At 46.2% G+C, this 18,163-nt stretch overlaps 1 protein-coding gene across 1 annotated transcript in view; it reads right to left on the minus strand.

Moving 5' to 3' along the window:
• The window catches only part of Zfat (zinc finger and AT hook domain containing), a 128,179-nt gene that overhangs the window by 60,147 nt on the left and 49,869 nt on the right, over window positions 1–18,163 (minus strand). Inside the window, exons 7-9 of the mRNA XM_013025216.1 lie at window positions 17,313–17,400; window positions 15,529–15,678; window positions 11,963–12,136 (exon numbers count right to left, since the gene is read on the minus strand). Coding sequence (XP_012880670.1) covers window positions 11,963–12,136; window positions 15,529–15,678; window positions 17,313–17,400 — 412 coding nt within the window. The remainder of the gene's footprint in view (window positions 1–11,962; window positions 12,137–15,528; window positions 15,679–17,312; window positions 17,401–18,163) is intronic.

Consider the following 18,163-nt stretch of genomic DNA (forward strand, 5'->3'; position numbering starts at 1 on the left):
AAGAAAAATAATTACAAAGGAAAGAAAGGCTGGTTTTGAAAAACCATTCCCTTTTCCCACAACACACCAGGCTAGTTCTGCCTACTGAACTGTCCCAGCATGCAACCAGACCTGGATACAGTGGCAGCACCCAGGTACACACAAGGAGCGAGAATCACAGACCTGAGTCACAGACTGACCACGAAGCAAGTGGCCGAGCCCAGATTCAGACCTTGGTCTGTCCCACCCAAAAACTCCCATTAGCCACGTTCAAATTCTGTTCTAATGAAGCCAGCCCAAAACAAAAAGGATAAAAACAGAGCTGGGGAAATACTTGTAAAATTATGACACAGTGTGGCTACAGTAGCCGAGAGTTTGTAGAAATGCCGGCTCTCCTGCCCCTCAAGGTCTCTTGGCCTCATCTCCACCCAGAACAAACACAAACCTGGCAGTGGAGGCAGGGTCCTCAGGGCATGGCGTTCTGTCCTCTCTGAGCTCAAGGTCAACTGTCTCTGCACTCCTTAGATGCGGACGCCCACCCCACCCCCAGGCCTCGGTGCCCTGAGCCCCAGGGCTCTGCTGGCTCAGCTCAAGTCTTCATGAGAATGTCACCTTCTCACTAAATCCTTCTACAACTGTGCTATTTAAATGACAGCCCCCCTCCTTTACTAATTTGCTTCTAGTCTTCTAGTACTCCGGAGCTTAGACTATGTTCATAGTCCAATTTTTAATATCTGAGATGTTTCCATAGTTCCACTGTAACATAGTGTATTTTACAAACATCGCCTGTCTTGCTCACTCCAAGTTTAGCCTCACCAACTTTGTTTTCTGCTTGCTTTTATCAGTGTTGTCTACCATTGTAGCTAACTGTCTGAAGCCCAACGCAGTTCCCTGGTCCATCCCTACTGGACTGTCTGGTGCCTCACAGGCTGTGGACACTATGAGGCTGGCACTGTCCACTTTTCCACCACAGCCTATGTATTAAGAAGTGAGGGATTCTGGGAATAAGGGTAGCTGGAATTTAGGCAAACACCCCAAGCAACAAGAATGAGTAAAAAAACAGCAGGACCCCAGAAAGCAGAGGGCAAAGAAGGGCATGACTAAACAATTAGCCCAAGAGGGAGCAAACCCAGATTTAATCCACAGAAAGAAGTTCCAAGGACAGCAAACACACTGAGAGCACTATGAGCCGATGTCATAGATGCTTTGTGAACAGGAGCTTTTTGATCTGTGCACTACCTGTTGGCTTTGTGAGTTAACAAATAAATACAAATTGTGCTATAGAAGGTATCTATTACTAAGCAATGAAGGAGTAAGGGACTCTTCCATGTCTCTGGAATATTTTTTTGAAAAGTAGACTGAGAGCCAACACAAAAGTACAGCCATCAAAACACGGTGGTCATCATACTCCTGGAACTATATGAGAAGGAAGAACTCAAAAGAAAGGAAGAATTTTATGGAAGAGAAGTCCCCTGATACCTAAGCCATAATGATGGAAGGAATAAATAAAATAATGGATTGTCAAAAAAAAGGGAATGAATCACCACCTTACCATCACACCTTAACATTAGATAAGGAATAATTATGATTAATTTCCAGGTACCCACCATGATCTTTACACTGTCATCATAGCTATATAATCACCCCATGAATGCACATGAGAAACGGATTAAGAGTCATTCACACATGAGGTGACAGAACCGAGGGCACCCTCATAAGATGGGGTTGGGTTTTGTGGCTGTGATATAACGTTGCATTTCAGACCACTGGCACCACAGTTAATAGACTGAGACAGCTCACTATCTACTGCACAAAGACCACAAGATCTGGTCCCAAAGAACCATGACATGGTTCCCATGGTTCCTAAGGTTAAAGGTACCTGCCCAGCCTGCACTGGCTGCACCCTGGCTTGCAGGACTGTGTAGGCCAGACTTCTTGTCCCTTTTCTCCATAAGGAAGAGAAAGACAGGGGCTTCAAATATGAGTCTTAGGGCAAGCTGGTTCTTGTCTTCTGAAACAGGACTGAATCTTTGTAAGTCACTTTGAGTCAAGTTTTGCTTGTGAGGAGAAGAAAATCTTCAGTCATTTGCCTCTTCCTGGGGATGCTCTGTATTGCAAAAAGTGCTCCTAGCTCCTGCAACCCACATTCTTGAGAGGAAAAGCTCACTGTAGTTACAAAGGCAAGTTAAGAAATCCATAATCTCGGGAATTCTCATTTGACCCAGAGGCCCCAATGCTAAAAGCCAAAATCACAACCACCTAGATGAATCTCACAAATGTAATGTTAAAAATGAGGGTGACCCTGAAGAATACATATTGTTTCCATCAACTTATATCAAGTTCACAGGCAGACAAACCTCAGACATGATGCCGGAAGTCCCCCGACAATGATGCTGCTCAGAACGGCATCACATTCCCTGAAGAGAGGTGAGAGGTGTCATGCAGTCCAAAGAATACAGTCTGAGGCCCACATGACAGTGTGCAGATTACGCGGCCTCTGCTGCAGGAGGAGAGAGAAAAGGCCCACTCAGCAGATGTACTGTGGTGCTCTGTCGGCATCCTCTGAGTGCCAGGCTGCCCGCAGGATCCACTGCAGTGACCATGGCTCCTGCCGCAGATGCAGCATTTCACCACCAGCTCCATTTCCCTCAGAAATGTGTGTCCCCATCAAAGTCCTCACAGATCCTGCTCATCCTTCCAGGGGGTGGCATCTTTACAGAATTAAGTACCCTTTTAAAAGGAATCTGTTTCTTGGTCTAAAGGGAGCTCCTGGCCTCATCCCAGGGATAAAGAGCTGACTGCCACAGCTGGCCTCTGATCTGAGCCCGGCCTGAGCCTGGCAGCAGGATGCTGGCTGAATTCAAGTGTTTCCAGATAGTCACAGAAAGCTGAGTCTGCATTGAAATGATCCTGACCTCCCACCTACCCTGTGCTCCAGCCTTCCCTGGGAAGTTAAGACGCCTGGGCTAGGAGGACGGAGTGGGGAGGGATCTGGAGGTAGGGAAGAGGAAGAAGAGAGGCACAGCAAACCTGCGGCTGTCCTGCCCATGGCTGCCTGCTGTGGAAGGGAAGGGGAGTTGGCTGAGCACAAAGGGACCCAAGTGCCCTGGGCCTCGTCCCTGTGGGCTGGGCCCCAGGCCCAGTTTCCACTCTCACCTGCAGGACCTACGAGGCTCCCACCTTGTGGACAATCCTTGCCATGCAGGGCACTGGTTCTTTCCCTTATTTCCTACCACCCCCTAGCAGGCTTGATGATTCCATCCCTGCAGCAGTTACTTTAAATAGAGCTCCACAGAGAACTCAAGAGGAATTCAATACAGAAGAATCTCAGCCATCACCTTTGGCTTCTGGCATTTGGATTCCATCAGATGAGAGGGAGATGATGATGGAAAATTCCTCTAGATTTAAGGCAGCTTGTTTTGAAATGTCTGCTAACTTAAGAATCACTGCCAAATCAAACTGTGTGCGTCCCTCCAACTTGAAGGGACCTGAACACACTCAGAGGAGAAATTTCCATAAATCTAAACTGTTATTTAGTAAAAATATTTATAGGCACAACAGTGAGCATGCCGCCTGATGACTGTTTATCCGGGCTTACTGGGAAAGGTGATATTTTGCATAAGTAAATTTTCAGCAGTTTTTGGAAAACTGATTTTATACCTTTTTTTTCTAGCCTTTTTCAATAGTGATACCCTGAATATTTTCTACTGTATTGTGCCATCCTACTGACACAAAAAGAAAAAGGATCTTACCTTGATGGTGTGGATTAACTACTGCAAATATCCATCCTCACAATGTGTAGCTAAGAGCTGTTGAGAATACAAGAACCCCAGCCTATAGGGAAGCAGTTCCTGGACCCTCACATGTAGTGTGAGCCCACCACCCCAAGTTGCCCCCATCAGCCACAAAAATACCCGAGTCTCAATCCTTGAATCCTACACATGCTACTTTAGATAGAGAAGAGAAGATTCTGTAGATATGATATGATAAAGCTTGTAAGGCTCTTGCTCTGGAAGATGGTCATGGATTATGCATCCATGTGGACCCAGTGAAATCACAAGAGGAAGACAAGGGGATCAGAGAATTCCACTGATGAAGCAGAGTCAGAAGAACTGAAGGAGGTAGAGCTGCTGGCTCTCTGGGAGAAAGAAGAAGCTCATAAGCCAAAGGATGCCAACAGATGTAGGATACAGAAGCCCCCAAGTCTCCAGAAGAAATGCAGCCCGACTGACAGCCAGGTTGTAGACTGCTGTCTCCATAACTGTGACATAATAAGCTTGTGTTGTTCTAAGCCAGTAGATTGATGGTAATTTGTTACTAAAGTCACTAGAAACAAACACTTCTCTGTGTCAAGTGGGGATGATGAAGCACTTGCTCCAGGCTTTGCAGGCAGGAAGTGTCCCATCCAGGGCTGCTCTCCCTAGTCCTCAAGTTACCTGCCCAGCCTGGCACAGAGGCTGCCTCTGTGCGGAGAGCATCCCGTAGGAGGCCTCGCAGGCACACTGCAGCAAGCATTCTGCAAAGCCATTTGCTTCATGGTTCTAGGAACTGGCGCAATGGCAAATCAGAACCAAAACAGCTGCAGCAATAAAAATACAGTGCAAGAAGTCTCTGTACCTTAAATGCTGAACTTAGCCTCATGGTTCTCTGTAATTAGTACATCAGTTTTGATACAAGGAGAAATGGATCAGGAGGGGACAGAGAGCATCAGATAAAAAAACAGAGGCACCAACCGGGATTAAATTGACAGATACTGCATCTATGAGACCCTTCCACCTAGGAGAGGTTTTTGGTAACTAAGATTTATTTCAAAATTATTTCAGTTCCGGTTGCCTATCCAGTAATCTTACAAGGCTCCATTTACAGAGACTTTGGTCTTGTGGTTCAGAAAAGCTTCATACAGACCCCGAGTACAGCTCTCATGTGATACTCCTGGGCCTTCAAACCACCATGAAGGCCAGGACAGGAACCGGCCAAGTCCAGCCAGCCCACTCCCACCCCACCCCTTGGCCTTTTCCCTTCTGTGCTGAGGGACCTTGTCAAGACACAGGCTGCTGCTCATGTTCCGTGTTCTGTTTTTTCTTAACCATGGGATACATGAAGTTCCCTTACGCTGGAATGACTTTGCTAAATATGAAACAGATAAACCAACAAAACCTTCACAGTCACATCTCCTAGACTATTTCAAGGTGTGGTCACAAAGGAGGGAGGGCAGCCATTCCTCCACTCAGACCTAAGTCCCACTGACAACTCTCCACTTGTCTAATTATTACACATTACGAGAGTGCTCGAAAGCTGGCGACTCGCCTTCAAAACTTCACCAGAACAGTTCTTCTGAATCTGAGTATAAGCAAGGTTGGACTGGAGGAAAGGGGGGGCCCAAAGGAGTTAGCACTGCACTTCAAAGAGCTCTTTTTCTGATTAGAGAGCCCTGGCCTGATTGTATAACAGAAAAGCACTGATCAAGTCACACCCCCCTCACCTGAAGCTATGGACACACAGCCTCACTGGGAACCGCCACGCCACACCACATGTCTAGTCCCACTTCAACGCCAAGCAGGTAGTGTGTTACACTGGTTTCCCACTAATCCTGGCACACTGCTGACATGCATGCAGTGTTTGATGACGCCCTTTACAGACCAGTTCCTTGGTGCATATGCTATCTGCTAAGCCTTGTAAGTGAAACCTTCACCCCAAAACAGTCCATCCTTGCTAGGACACAAAAATGAGCTCCTTTGGGGAAACAGGAATGCAATAAACATGGCTATATCACTTTAAATAGGCTAATAAATCTGAAGAATTAGCTCTGCAACCAGGTAAAGGGAAGGATAATTACTCAATAGCTTTTAATTTCATTAAAAAATCCCCAAGAAGATTCATTTAATAAAGAGTTCCTCAGCCATATTTTTAAAATATCTAATTCATAGCATTTGATTTAACACAATTATCTCAGATATGAAATGGGAGGAAATAATTGGTACTTTTAAGTACTACTATATCCCAACCATTTTATTTTTTAAAAATGCATTTTTCTCTTATTAACTCCTAAAATAAAATTTACTGAGCACCTACTATACACCAGATGCTATTCTAGGGGCTAAGGATACAAAACAAACATAGTCTGTTGAAAATGCCTCTTGCTTTCGCCAGTGCTGGTGGCTCACATTTGTAATCCTAGCTACTCAGGAGGCTGAGCTCTGAGGATCACAGTTCAAAGCCAGCCCAGGCAGTTAAGTCCATGAAACTCTTATGTCCAATTAACCACCAGAAAACTGGAAGTGGAGCTGTGGCTTAAAGTGGTAGAGTGCTAGCCTTGAGCAAAAGCACTCAGAACAGTGCCCAGGACCTGAGTTCAAGCCCCAAGATACACACACACACACACACACACACACACACACACACACACACCTGCTTGCAGAAAGATCATACACAAGGAAATTATGCAGTATTCTGGAAAAAGACAGATGTAAGAAGAGCTGGAAGCAACATGACTGAGTAACCAGTGGGGAGTTCTCCCAGTAGTGGAAACCAAAAGCATGATACGTATATTTTTCATTAATGATCTGAAAGCCATCTTCACTAAAGTGTTGGGGGGAGGCACTGTAAGCCACGGGCTAGGGCGAATCCTCAGCTGGGCCAGCCTCCCACCCCTGGCAGGAGTGAGAGCTGGAGGACATGCAGAGACAAGGGGAGAGGGGCTGAGAGGACTGTGCAGGTCGAGCCACAGTTTGGGGCTCAGACATGATCACAGAGCCAAGAAAGGGCTCTGAGCCCAGGCATGTGTGGCTGGCCTCTGTTTGAATGTGAGTATTGACTGCTAGTGGAGAAGAGAACCCAGCGGATGAGAACAGAAGTGAGATGCAACTAGGGGGCTGCCAAGGACAGGCAGCAACCACAATCTCCATCTGTAAAATGGGGTCAAGAGGGCAATTCCTCTCCCAAAGGCAGCAGGCTGGCAATGGCATGAATATCCTGATTGCATCAGTTCTGGGATGCGTGGTTTTCGTACCTTACTGTCTGAAATCAGAACAGGTCTTGAGTATCTGCATGACCTGACACCAAGTCCGGCAGCCCAGGCAGTCCACACCATTCAGGTGAGAAGCTGGTCTGAATGCTCATGTCATCATTTCAGTTAAGTTACATGAAGGTTGGGGTGTATGTGTGGAGTTTGAGGAATATTCAGGTCATATTCTTCCTACTCAAGAGGCTGGGATGTATCTTAGTGGAACAATATTTACTTAGCATATGTGGGGCCCTGGGTTGAATCCCCAGCACCACTGACCAACTTTAAACATTTTTAATTGCACTTTTCAAGTGAATGGCTGCCATGTCCACCAAAATGAAGGGCAAGCAGCAGGGCATCTATGTGACAATGGTGACACACATTCACCCTCAAGGGAGAGCTCTGATACCATGTTTCTCTGCAAACCAACAATCTATGAAAGGGGTCTGGCAAGGAGAGATGAGTGGTAGCAGGTCACTAGGCATGTGCAAAAGAATGGCCTCCTGTGGCCTAAATGGTTCAGCCAGAAGCAGAGACACACCCACAGTCCTTAGAGTATGATAGGATGTCAAAGCAAAGAGGCATGTCTACAACCAGATCATGCTGTCCCCACAGGAGCAGAGAGGGTCAGCAACAAAGCCAGCAGAGTGGGTGCCACAGCTGTGGAAACAGTGCCAGAGACGGTGCTGGGAAGGGACCAGCAATGACCTCAGACACTGACTGCTTGGCCAGCGACATTCAGAAAAGTTACCCCAAAAGGAAACACTTTTTCATTTAAAAACACCAAATTACTTATTTTTATTTTATGTGCAAGTAAGAAAGAGATGACCAAATAAGCCTATGTTAAATTTCTGAAGAAGGAACGGAGGCAGGAGATGGTTGGCCTGGACACGGAAAGGCTGCCAGGCAGTGCCAGGGAGCGGGTGGAGAAAGCACGTGTGCGGCTCGTGACAGCAGACAGGTGAGACTCACCCAGACCTGTGAGCCTGACTGCGCCAGCTGGAGTGCAGCAGGAGTCAGTAGAGTCTGACATGCCAAGCAAGGCTGGCAGCCAGAGGAAGAGCGACTTGTACATGCTTCCAATAGGCGTGTGTGTGTGTGTGTGTGTGTGTGTGTGTGAAAATACTGTACAGAGGGGTTACAATTACATGGGCAAGATAATTTCCAATAGGCTTTTACAAAGCAAAAGCAAAGGAAAGATGGGGGCAGAAACTATGTGGCCCCAAAGCCAAAAGTAGTCATTATGTCAATACACCCTGGACCTAGGAGCCCAGGACTAGGGAAGAAAGCCAGGCGCTTGCGATGAAAACACAAGGTTCAAGGGGTCCTGGAAACACCTGTGGGCAGGCGGGCAGTGGGCCATCGTGGGGACAGAGCTGAGGCTTGGAGAAGACAAGACTGGGAACGGCAGTGTGCAAGCCCTCCACGTTAACGGTGTACAAAAGCCATGCAAGAGGAGAATCAACTAGGGTGTGCACACGGAAAGAAAAGCCCCACAGATTGTGCCCTGAGGCCTTCCAGGTGACTGGGAGAGACAACTGGGAAGGCAGGAGAAAACTCAGCACCCTGTGGGGTTCTTCTACCTCATAGGGGAGGGAGAGCTCAGAAATCACCCAGAAAGGGGGTGCAGCTGTCCTCATTCAATTGATCAGAAAACTGAGGCTCTGGGAAGTAATCTTCCCATAGTCACCCCACAAGGAAGGGGCCACACAAGACTCAAGACAGGCCTTCCCAGCTCGACCCACGGCTTCTCGACAAAAGCACCCTGAGTCCCTGCTGACATGACAAATACACCAGAGGCCAAAGAGTTCAAAGCAATGTTTGCTGCTCACTGCAAAGTGCCCTCCGGTGACAGGCGGAGCCCTCCATCAAGGCAACCAAGCAATGAGTACAAGCGTAGGCCTGGAGAGTCCAGAGCTCATTACCTACATCAGCAGAGGGTACTCAAGGCCATCCAGTAGATGGAGGTGGAGATGCTTTTCTTAACTTGACTGGACAGTTTCGAGTTTACCCAAAGGAATAATACTTCAATGAGAAAATGAAGAAGTATCCATGAAAAAGAAAACAGAATGAAACAGCATGCATGTGTGCAATAATAAAATTCTAAATATTAAAGCAATACCTTCTGAAACAGTGCACTAGAACAAAAATCATTGAGGCAGACCAAACTCTCAGATGAGAGCAGACATCCTGGGAAGTCCAGCACAGCATACTGGATTGAAAGTTCAGACCGCTTTCTCCGTTTCTATCAGAGGGAGGAGAGGACAACCGTGTGGAAATGAAGGTTCCTACCACACAGACACACCAAAGGAAGCTTCAAGAAGAGGAAATGCCATAGATGTCATGAAACCAGAAATAACACTTCAAAGTAAAGGAATTTCCCCAAGATGAGGAAGGTTTCTTTTATCACAGACACTTCATGGAGGATAAAAAATAATGGAAAATACAGACATATTTAAAGAAGCAAAGTGATTCCACTTCTGTATATAAAACAGTACCCTAACTGTAACCCCTCTGTACATCACCTTGACAATAAAAAAGAGAGAGAAAAAAACATACCCTAAGTAAGAAAGATAACTTGGGAGAAGTATTTATAAAATATGATTAACTATTAACATGTAAAGAGTTCTATTAAATCAGTAAGATAAAATGTGATATTCACTGTAGAAGTTAGTAATTAATATAAGTTTGTTTCAAAATCTGTTAAACATTTTACTAGGGGAAGGGGGTGCTAGGAAGGTGGCTCAGTGGTAGAGAGCTTGCCTAGCATACATGAAGCCCTGGGTTCAATTCCTCAGTACCACATAAACAGAAAAAGCCAGAAGTGGCACTGTGACTCAAGTGGTAGAGTGCTAGCCTTGAGCAGAAGCATCTCAAGGACAGTGCCCAGGCCCTGAGTTCGAACCCCAGAACTGGCAAAAAAAAAATGTTTCTGGGGGGTAAAAGTAAATGCTTTTTATAAGATGAAAAGAGAAAACTAAACCCTGTAGGGTGATGAACGCTAGGTGGCTCAGAATCAGTGGAACTAGGTTAGGTACCTCGGGCTCAACACTCAGTATACCAGCACCCTTCAAGAAGACAAGTGTCGGCAGGGGAACACAAATCACAAGACTCGACAGTCAGGAAAGCAGTCATCTCCAGTTCACCCAGGATCAAACCACACCAGCCTCACACCTCCAGGCTAGTAGCCTCCTCATCCTGCATCCCCTATAGCACTAAGGCTGAAATATTAAAGTCTCATCCCTTCATTGTGCAGCACAACAAAGCTCCCCAGAATGTCAGAAAAATAGAATAAAATGCAGAGACCCAGTACAAATTTCCACTGTTCTGTTAAATATATCATGAGGTTTGGAGGCCATTCCCTTGTCCCAAGGCCTCATTGCTGCTCTGATGGCAGCACAGCCCTGTCTATCAGCACTCCCTGTCCTACTGAAGAACTCAGGACACACTGAGCATGTCATTTGGACACCACACCTCATGCAAGTCTTTCCCTCCACGTGTGACAGCAGTCTTCCAGAGTCTGTCTGTGTGCACAGCCTCCCAGGAGCTCAACCCACATCACAGAGGTAGACCTGGGGCCACAGCACCATCTTTGGTCCCGGTGAACACCCTCCTACCCATGCCCATCACCCAAAGAACACTCCAGCCCACCATGTGTGTCTGGGGACAGCAGAACTTTGCAACTGAGGACGTCTATGAGAAATATGCAATCACACCAATAAACACAGTTCTAGCTGGAAGACTCAGTGTGGTTTGTGGAGGCACACATTTCATAAATAACCACATGACTTTAATGGTTCACTCCTTACATATGACTGCCTTACTGTCACTGGATATTTTATTTTCATTATGGATTTTCTTACTTAGATAGCACTAAATTTTAACAGGTATGACTCTGGTTCTTTTTCAGCCTCCAGCAAGCCCTTAAATCCACAATTCTGATGAATCTAAGCCAAGCATCCAGCCTTTCCAGAGTTCATCAGGCTCAACCAAATTCTCACCCAGGACCTGACCAGCTCGCACACAAGATGATCCCAGAACATGTGATAATAACGAGAGAGGGGCAATCATCATAATCCCCTCTGAGTTCTGCAACAAAATACTAATACACACATTGTCAAATATAATAATGCTGAAATAACAGTACATTTGTCAATAAAGTTTTATTAGTTTCATTACTGTGTTCACAAGTCCCTCACACAATAGGGGCTTCTAAGCAAACTTAAAATTGCTTTATGGTTAAGTTGCATGTCTTTCTAGAAGAGCTATTTCCTGATACGGAGTCCACAGCAGGAGGACTTTCTTAGCTCTGTGCCCTCATTCCCAAGTCTCCTGGGTTTGCTGTCATCTTAACACTCATCTTCAGATGACTGCCTGTTTATCTGGTTCTCCATTCTAGATCAAAACCTCTCAAAGAAATCGGTGCTTTCTGACCTGGTGTTCCAAAAATCTACCTCACATTGTCATATACAAGTATTCAATCACCATTTCTCGAGGAATATGAACTTAGAAATCCATTGAGCTATCCCTCATCAAAGTCAAAACTACACACACACATTGTATTTTAGGCTGAGCCCTGTTTGGACCGCACACAGGAACTCTAAGGTGCCCTGGGTGGAAAGAGCAGCTACTGCAAAACTCAAACTAGGTGTGACCAGGGGCATTCTTAAGATCATCAGGCTGCAGGTGGGATGGAGGGAGGAAGAGGACAGACACTTCCTCTTGAGGATGATTCCCTCCCTGCGCGGCCTCCCTCTCCATGCCCCTCCTCACTCTTACACACCGGAAGAGACATTGTGCAGTACCTGCTGGAGTCGGGGCCAGCTATGTCTGGGCACGGAGGGGAGGGAGTCAGGCCAGGACGCAGCCGCCCTGTGAGGACACCCATCCTCACAGAGGGGCTCTCTCCCTGCGGGCCTGGAATGGCAGCTGCCAATGCACACGCACATCCGCAGCAGATCCCCGGGGCGAGGGACTCACCATCAGCCGTATGAAGGAGCTTGTGACTCTTCAAGGTCCCCTTGGACTTGAATTTCTTGCCACACATGTCACACAGGTGGGTCTTCTCAGTGCTGTGACGATTCATGTGAGCCTTGAGGTTGCTCTTGCTGCGAGTCGCATACTCACACAAAGAACACTTAAAAGGCTTAACACCTACCAGGGGAAGAAAAAAGGATAGATCTGTATGTATATGTGCATGCATGTGTCTGCAAGGCCAAAGGAACATATCATACCTAGATAAAGAAAGCAGGGCCCTCGTGTGTTCCACACAAGCCCCATTCTCCCCATGCCAGGCTCCTCTGATAAGGCCGCATCCTTAGGACACCAGTGACCCTCACCCTGCAGCTTTCTGACCTTCCCACACAGATGTCCCTAGGGGCCCATCAATCTTCCTCAGTCCTGGAACTCCCTACTACCAGAATGCTCGTGGTATGTCGCAGTGAGTTGTTCACCTCTGCCTCTTCCCATACTCTGGAAATTCCTTGAGGGTACAGACCCCGGGAAATCTGCAAAGCAGATGGTCACTAAAGTCAGTTGAACTGAATAGCCTACAGAATAAAAGGAAAGCCTCCAAGGGCCTTTGCAAAAACCCATGGGATGTGGCACTTAGGACTAAATGTAAATAGATTTTAGTTCATGAAACAGTGTTGTACAGCGCTGGTTGTTGCTGGGGGCCAGCAGCTCACACTGTATAGAGACATCTCGGCACTGGAACTAATGCTTTCTTCAACAGATACCCATGTGCCTCCACCACACAGCAAGGCCCTAAGGCACTGTCTACTTTAGTCTTGTCTTTATCTACCTGTCCAGAGCCAGTGTTTAAAGCAGCAGTAGTGAATCAGTCCCAACTTATGATTTGACCATTATAAGAGCCTGAACCAAGTTACAGGTGCTCTGAGCAGACAACGCCGAGTGCATGAATAAACCTCTCTGTGCAGAGTCAAGTTCAAGCCTATACCATTACCCATGATTTGTCTTTTCTCCTTTCTCGATGTTTTCTATGCTTTTTTTTCCTCTTTTATTCACCTATTATTTTCATTTCTGTTTTTCTTGTCCCATGTTCTATTTTGAGAGCAAATAGAGAAGGAAAAAAATGGTGCAGGGATTAAATATAAAACGCCAAATATTGTGGAGCATACAGATGGAAGGCACAGGATGGAGAGTACATGAATGGAGAGTATATGGCTGCATAGTATATGGGTGGAAAGTATATGGTAGAGCGTACACAGGTAGAGAGTATACAGTTAGAGTATATATGGATGGAGATTATACAGATGGAGAATATATGGTGGAGAGTATACCAGTGGCGAGTACACAGGTAGGAGTATACAGTTAGAGAGTATATGGATGGAGATTATGCAGATGGAGAATATATGGTACAGCACACCAGTGGAGAATATACGAGTGGAGAGTACACAGGTAGAGGGTATATAGGTAGAGAGTATATGTATGGAGAATATATGGTAGAGGGTATACAGGTGGAGAGTATATGAACAGTATACTCCAGCATTTCTTTTATCATAGAAAAATTTCTCAACTATAAAAACACAATACTAGAACATGTTAACAAAATGCAGCATCTCTTGGCTTTTGGAACTTTTATATCACAATTCTCCATTTTTTTAATATTGAATTTCTCCTAAATGGCAAGTATGCAATACTAGTGCACCATTTACATTCATAAATGTAACAGTATCAACCAGGTATTCAGCCCTACTGTGGGCTAAGCCACCCACTGAGGATTTTCTACAAATTAGTTCACTAATCCCTGTAATAAATGCCGTTATATAGGTAAGCAGGCTGAAGGTCAGAAGAATGGGATATTTCTTTCATCCCACAGCTCGTAAATGGCAAAGGCAGATTTGAACCACTCTCCCCCACTCCAGTCCTGTGCTCTCTCATGTGAGTTAATCATTATATGCCTTACAATTCTAGGGCCTCTGGCTTTTCTGGCTCCCCTTGGGGTCAGCCCCTTGATCTCTGTCCCTGGGCAACCCTTCAGTGATTCCAGCAAGTGTTTTCTAAACCATCCTCCACCCAGAGGCTTCTCCCTCCTTTTTGCTGAGGAAACTGTGGCCAACGGCTAGAAAAGCCTTTAGCGCCATGACAAGGAAACCTCAGGTCCATGCTCACCTGTACCACTCTCAGCCCCTTCAGCCCCGCCTCAGCCAGGAAGTGTCTCCCTCCCGAGATACAGCAGAGGAGAGGAGAGGTGAGAAGTAAGGGCTTCAGAAGCAGATGGCAGGAGCTAGCTCCACTATTTGTTAGCTAGCAAATAACTCAAACCTCATGAGGCTCATTATCCACACTGGAGAATGGAGATGAGCATCTCCTCTAAGGGTTAGGCAGGATGGGCAGGGCACTGAGCACTCTGCCTGGCAGCCGCCACGGGCCCAGCCATGCTGGTGAACCAGGAAGCACCACCCAGCCTGGCGCTGTGTCTTCCTCATCTGCCTTCTCTCTCTGCTGAACTGTTAGTCCCTCCCAGTGCATTCCTTCTCTGAGGCCTATCCCAGGTCATTCGTACCTCCATACAGAAAACATTTTATCCTTTCTTCCACTCTATAGTCTCCTCCTCCTACCTGCAACATCCCAGGTTCCTAACTAGTAGGGGGCCCAATGCAAACATCTAGAAGGGCTTTCCCCGGTTCTCCACGCCTCTTTCCTCTCTAGGAGGCTCACGTAGCGGAAAAAACAAAGTTGGTGGCAGGCTGCTCTACTAGAATCTTCATTTCCAGCCTCTCAGGGTTCCAGCAGTGGCTTTCTCATACTTCCCTTTCCAGGCAAGTAGCCCCAGAGCATGGCTCACATTCTTTCTCTGCAATGCCTCCCCCCTCATCTCCGTGTGTGTGTGTGTGTGTGTGTGTGTGTGTGTGTGTCCTAGAGCTTAATCTCAGAGCCTAGGCAGTGTGTGTGTGTGTGTGTGTGTGTGTGTGTGTGTGTGTGTATGTCCTAGAGCTTAATCTCAGAGCCTAGGCATTGTCCCTGAGCTTTTTTTACTTAAGGCTAGAGCTCTAGCACTGAGTCACACCTCTACTTCACGCTTTTTGGTGGTTAAGTGGAGATCAGTATCTCATGGATAGTCCTGCCTGAGCTGGCTTTGAACTGCAACCCTCAGATCTCAGCCTCAGGAGTAGTTAAGCTTATAGGTGTGAGCCACTGGTACCCGGCCTCATCTCCATTCTAATACCAATAGTTCCTCAAGGCTAGCTGTGCACAAGGCACTACATGGTACGCATAGCTATCACTGCCCTGAATGAGACACAGGTGTTCCTCTTCTCAGGGTGTCTGCTTGCTACTAAGGAAGGTGTAGTGATTTATTTCACTACAATTGCAGTCAGAGATAAGACAAAGTATTCACTTCCACTCCCTGCAAATGTCATGAATCAGGTAGTGATTTCACTCCCTGCTTCTTTGCTGGCTGACCGACACAGCTCTTCAGGCTGAAGAAATCTAACAACAGAGAGGAGAAGACAAGGCTCTCAAAATGAATTAACCAAGCACAAACACGAAGCCATGCTCCCTGCAGAAGGACTGCTACTCACCTTCATGAGCCCAAATATGACGCTGAAGATCTGAGCCATTCTTCATGAAATAGAAGTCGCAATATGGGCACTTCATAGCTCTCTTTCCAATCAGCCCTTTCAGCTGGACCCTCCTCCCAAGCACCTCAGAAATGGTGCTCATGGAAACCTCTGGAAGAAAAGGCAAGTTGTAATCAGAGAAGCAAATGTCCCCATTCCATTAGACATAAGTCTGTAGCAGCACCCACATCACTAAGGGGGAAAGCCAGGGTGTGCCTCAAGGTGTCACAGGACAGCAATCCTGCCTGAAAGGTAAAGTAGAACCTGACAAGCTTCATGTCTAACTAGCTATTGCGAAGCAGTAGTCAGGGTTAGTATATGAAACTGTCTATAGTAAAAGCATCTCATTTCTCCCAGAAATCAGTGCCTTAGAAATAGGTAGAAAAGGGCTGGGAAGGTGGCTCAGTGGTAGAGTGCTTGTCTTGCATACATGAGGCCCTGGGTTCAATTCTTCAGCACCACATAAGCAGAAAAAGCCAGAAGTGGCACTGTGGCTCAAGTGGTAGAGCTCTAACCTTGAGCTGAAGAGCGGAGGGACAGTGCCCAGGCCCAGAGTTCAGGCCCACAACCAAGAAAGAAAGAAAGAAAGAGAGAGAGAGAGAGAGGAAGGAAGAAAGAAAGGAAGGAAGGAAGGAAGGAAGGAAGGAAGGAAGGAAGGAAGGAAGGAAGGAAGGAAATAGGTAGAGAAACTCAGGGGAAAACTTATAGAATATAAGAAAATTAAGTGACATAATCACTAAGCAAAAATCCTTATATCTCAACTTAAAAAAAACACTGTAGGGGGCTGGGAAGGTGGCTCAGTGGTAGAGCGCTGCCTTGCATGCCTGAGTCCCTGGGTTCGATTCCTCAGCACCACCTAAGCAAAAAGCAAAAAGCCGGAAGTGGCGCGCTGTGGCTCAAGTGGTAGAGCGCTAGCCTTGAGCTGAAGATGTGAGGGACAGCGCCCAGGCCCAGAGTTCAGGCTCCATGACCGGACCAAAAAAAAAAAAAAACAAAAAACACTATAGCTGGGCACTGATGGCTCACACACATAATCCAAGCTAGTAAAGAGGCTGATATCTGTGGATCATGGTTCAAAGCCAGTCTTGGCAGGAAAGTCCATGACACTCTTTATCTCCAATTAACTTCCAAAAAGCCAGAAGTGAAGCTATGGCTCAAGCAATAAAACTCAAGGGCAATACCCAGGCCCTGAGATCAAGTTCCAGGACTAGCACAAACAAAAAAAACCATAGCATCCTCTTGGATCAAACTGGGAAATTTTAAATGCACAAACCCTAGGTGGTAACAGAGACCACAGTTAATTCTGCACTGTGCCGGTGGTATGGTGGATGGAAGTGGCTTTGTTTGGTTTCTACGGCTGTTGTTTTGGAGGGGTAAAACTGAACTCTGAACTCAGGGCCTCATGCTTGCTAGGCAGGTGCTCTACACTTGATCCATGTTTGCTTTAGTTATTCTCCAGATTTCACATTTTTGCCTAGAGCTGGCCACAGACTCCAGTCCTCTCTAGACCATCACTACAATTATAGGCATGAACCACCACACCTAGCCCCTGCTTATTTTTGTTTTCATTTTCATATAGTGAAAATTATATATAATGCTGGGTTTTAAACTAAACATTAGCAATTTTATCAACATGTATTAAACTACATGTAATTTCATCATGATTGGCCACCATGTATATACTATACTTTGATCATATTCATGAGCATGTTAAAATTAATCTTCTCTAAAACCCATAATCTTACCAGGATGGTTGGTCTTGATATGTGACTTTATCAATCGGTCTTCTGAAAAAGACTTTTCACACACAGGACAAGAATAACTCCTTTTGTCCTTAATAGAAAGATAATAAAGTCAATTGACTGTATTGTTTAAGTCTAGGCTTTATAGAAGAGCAACTACTACTACCACTATATCATCATCATCATCATCATCATCATCATCATCATCCTCATCACCATCAACACAGTCACCACAGCCACCATGATCATCACTACCATCATTATCATACTAACAATGCTAATCAACATGTGACTTCCACCACCATCATCACACCACGATGTAGTCATCAGCATCACCACGTCATCATCACCACCATCGATACTGCCATAACCACCCTCATTACAACTATACTGTCATCAATACTGCATCCTCACCACTACAAATATTATCATTACCACCGTGATCATCACCATCATTACCATCATCATCACTATCACCACCCACAGTCACCACAACCACTAACAGCAGCAAGAGCCCACCCAAACCAAACGAACACCGTGCATCCTTCCAAACACTGACAGACAGCTCCTCAGTCCCTGCTCAGCCTGGAGAGCAGAACAGTAGAAGAGACTGAGGAGGAGACAGTGTTGGGAAGCGATAAGGGAAGCACTCAACCTCAAGGCCACGTTTCCACCACACAGATGGAGCAGCCCCCCAGGCCCGACAGTGCGTTATGTCCTCAGCACTGAACGTGTGCTTCGCATGGGATTTCATTATTATACAGAGACTTGTAAGCACTCAAAAAGTCAAGATGTGCCTGTTTCAGATTAAGAAGCCCAGGCCCAAGGGGAAGGACCCAAAGTCTGAGGGGAAG

Source organism: Dipodomys ordii, unplaced genomic scaffold, assembly GCF_000151885.1.
Source record: "Dipodomys ordii isolate 6190 unplaced genomic scaffold, Dord_2.0 Scaffold82, whole genome shotgun sequence".
In the NCBI taxonomy this organism is placed as follows: domain Eukaryota; kingdom Metazoa; phylum Chordata; class Mammalia; order Rodentia; family Heteromyidae; genus Dipodomys; species Dipodomys ordii.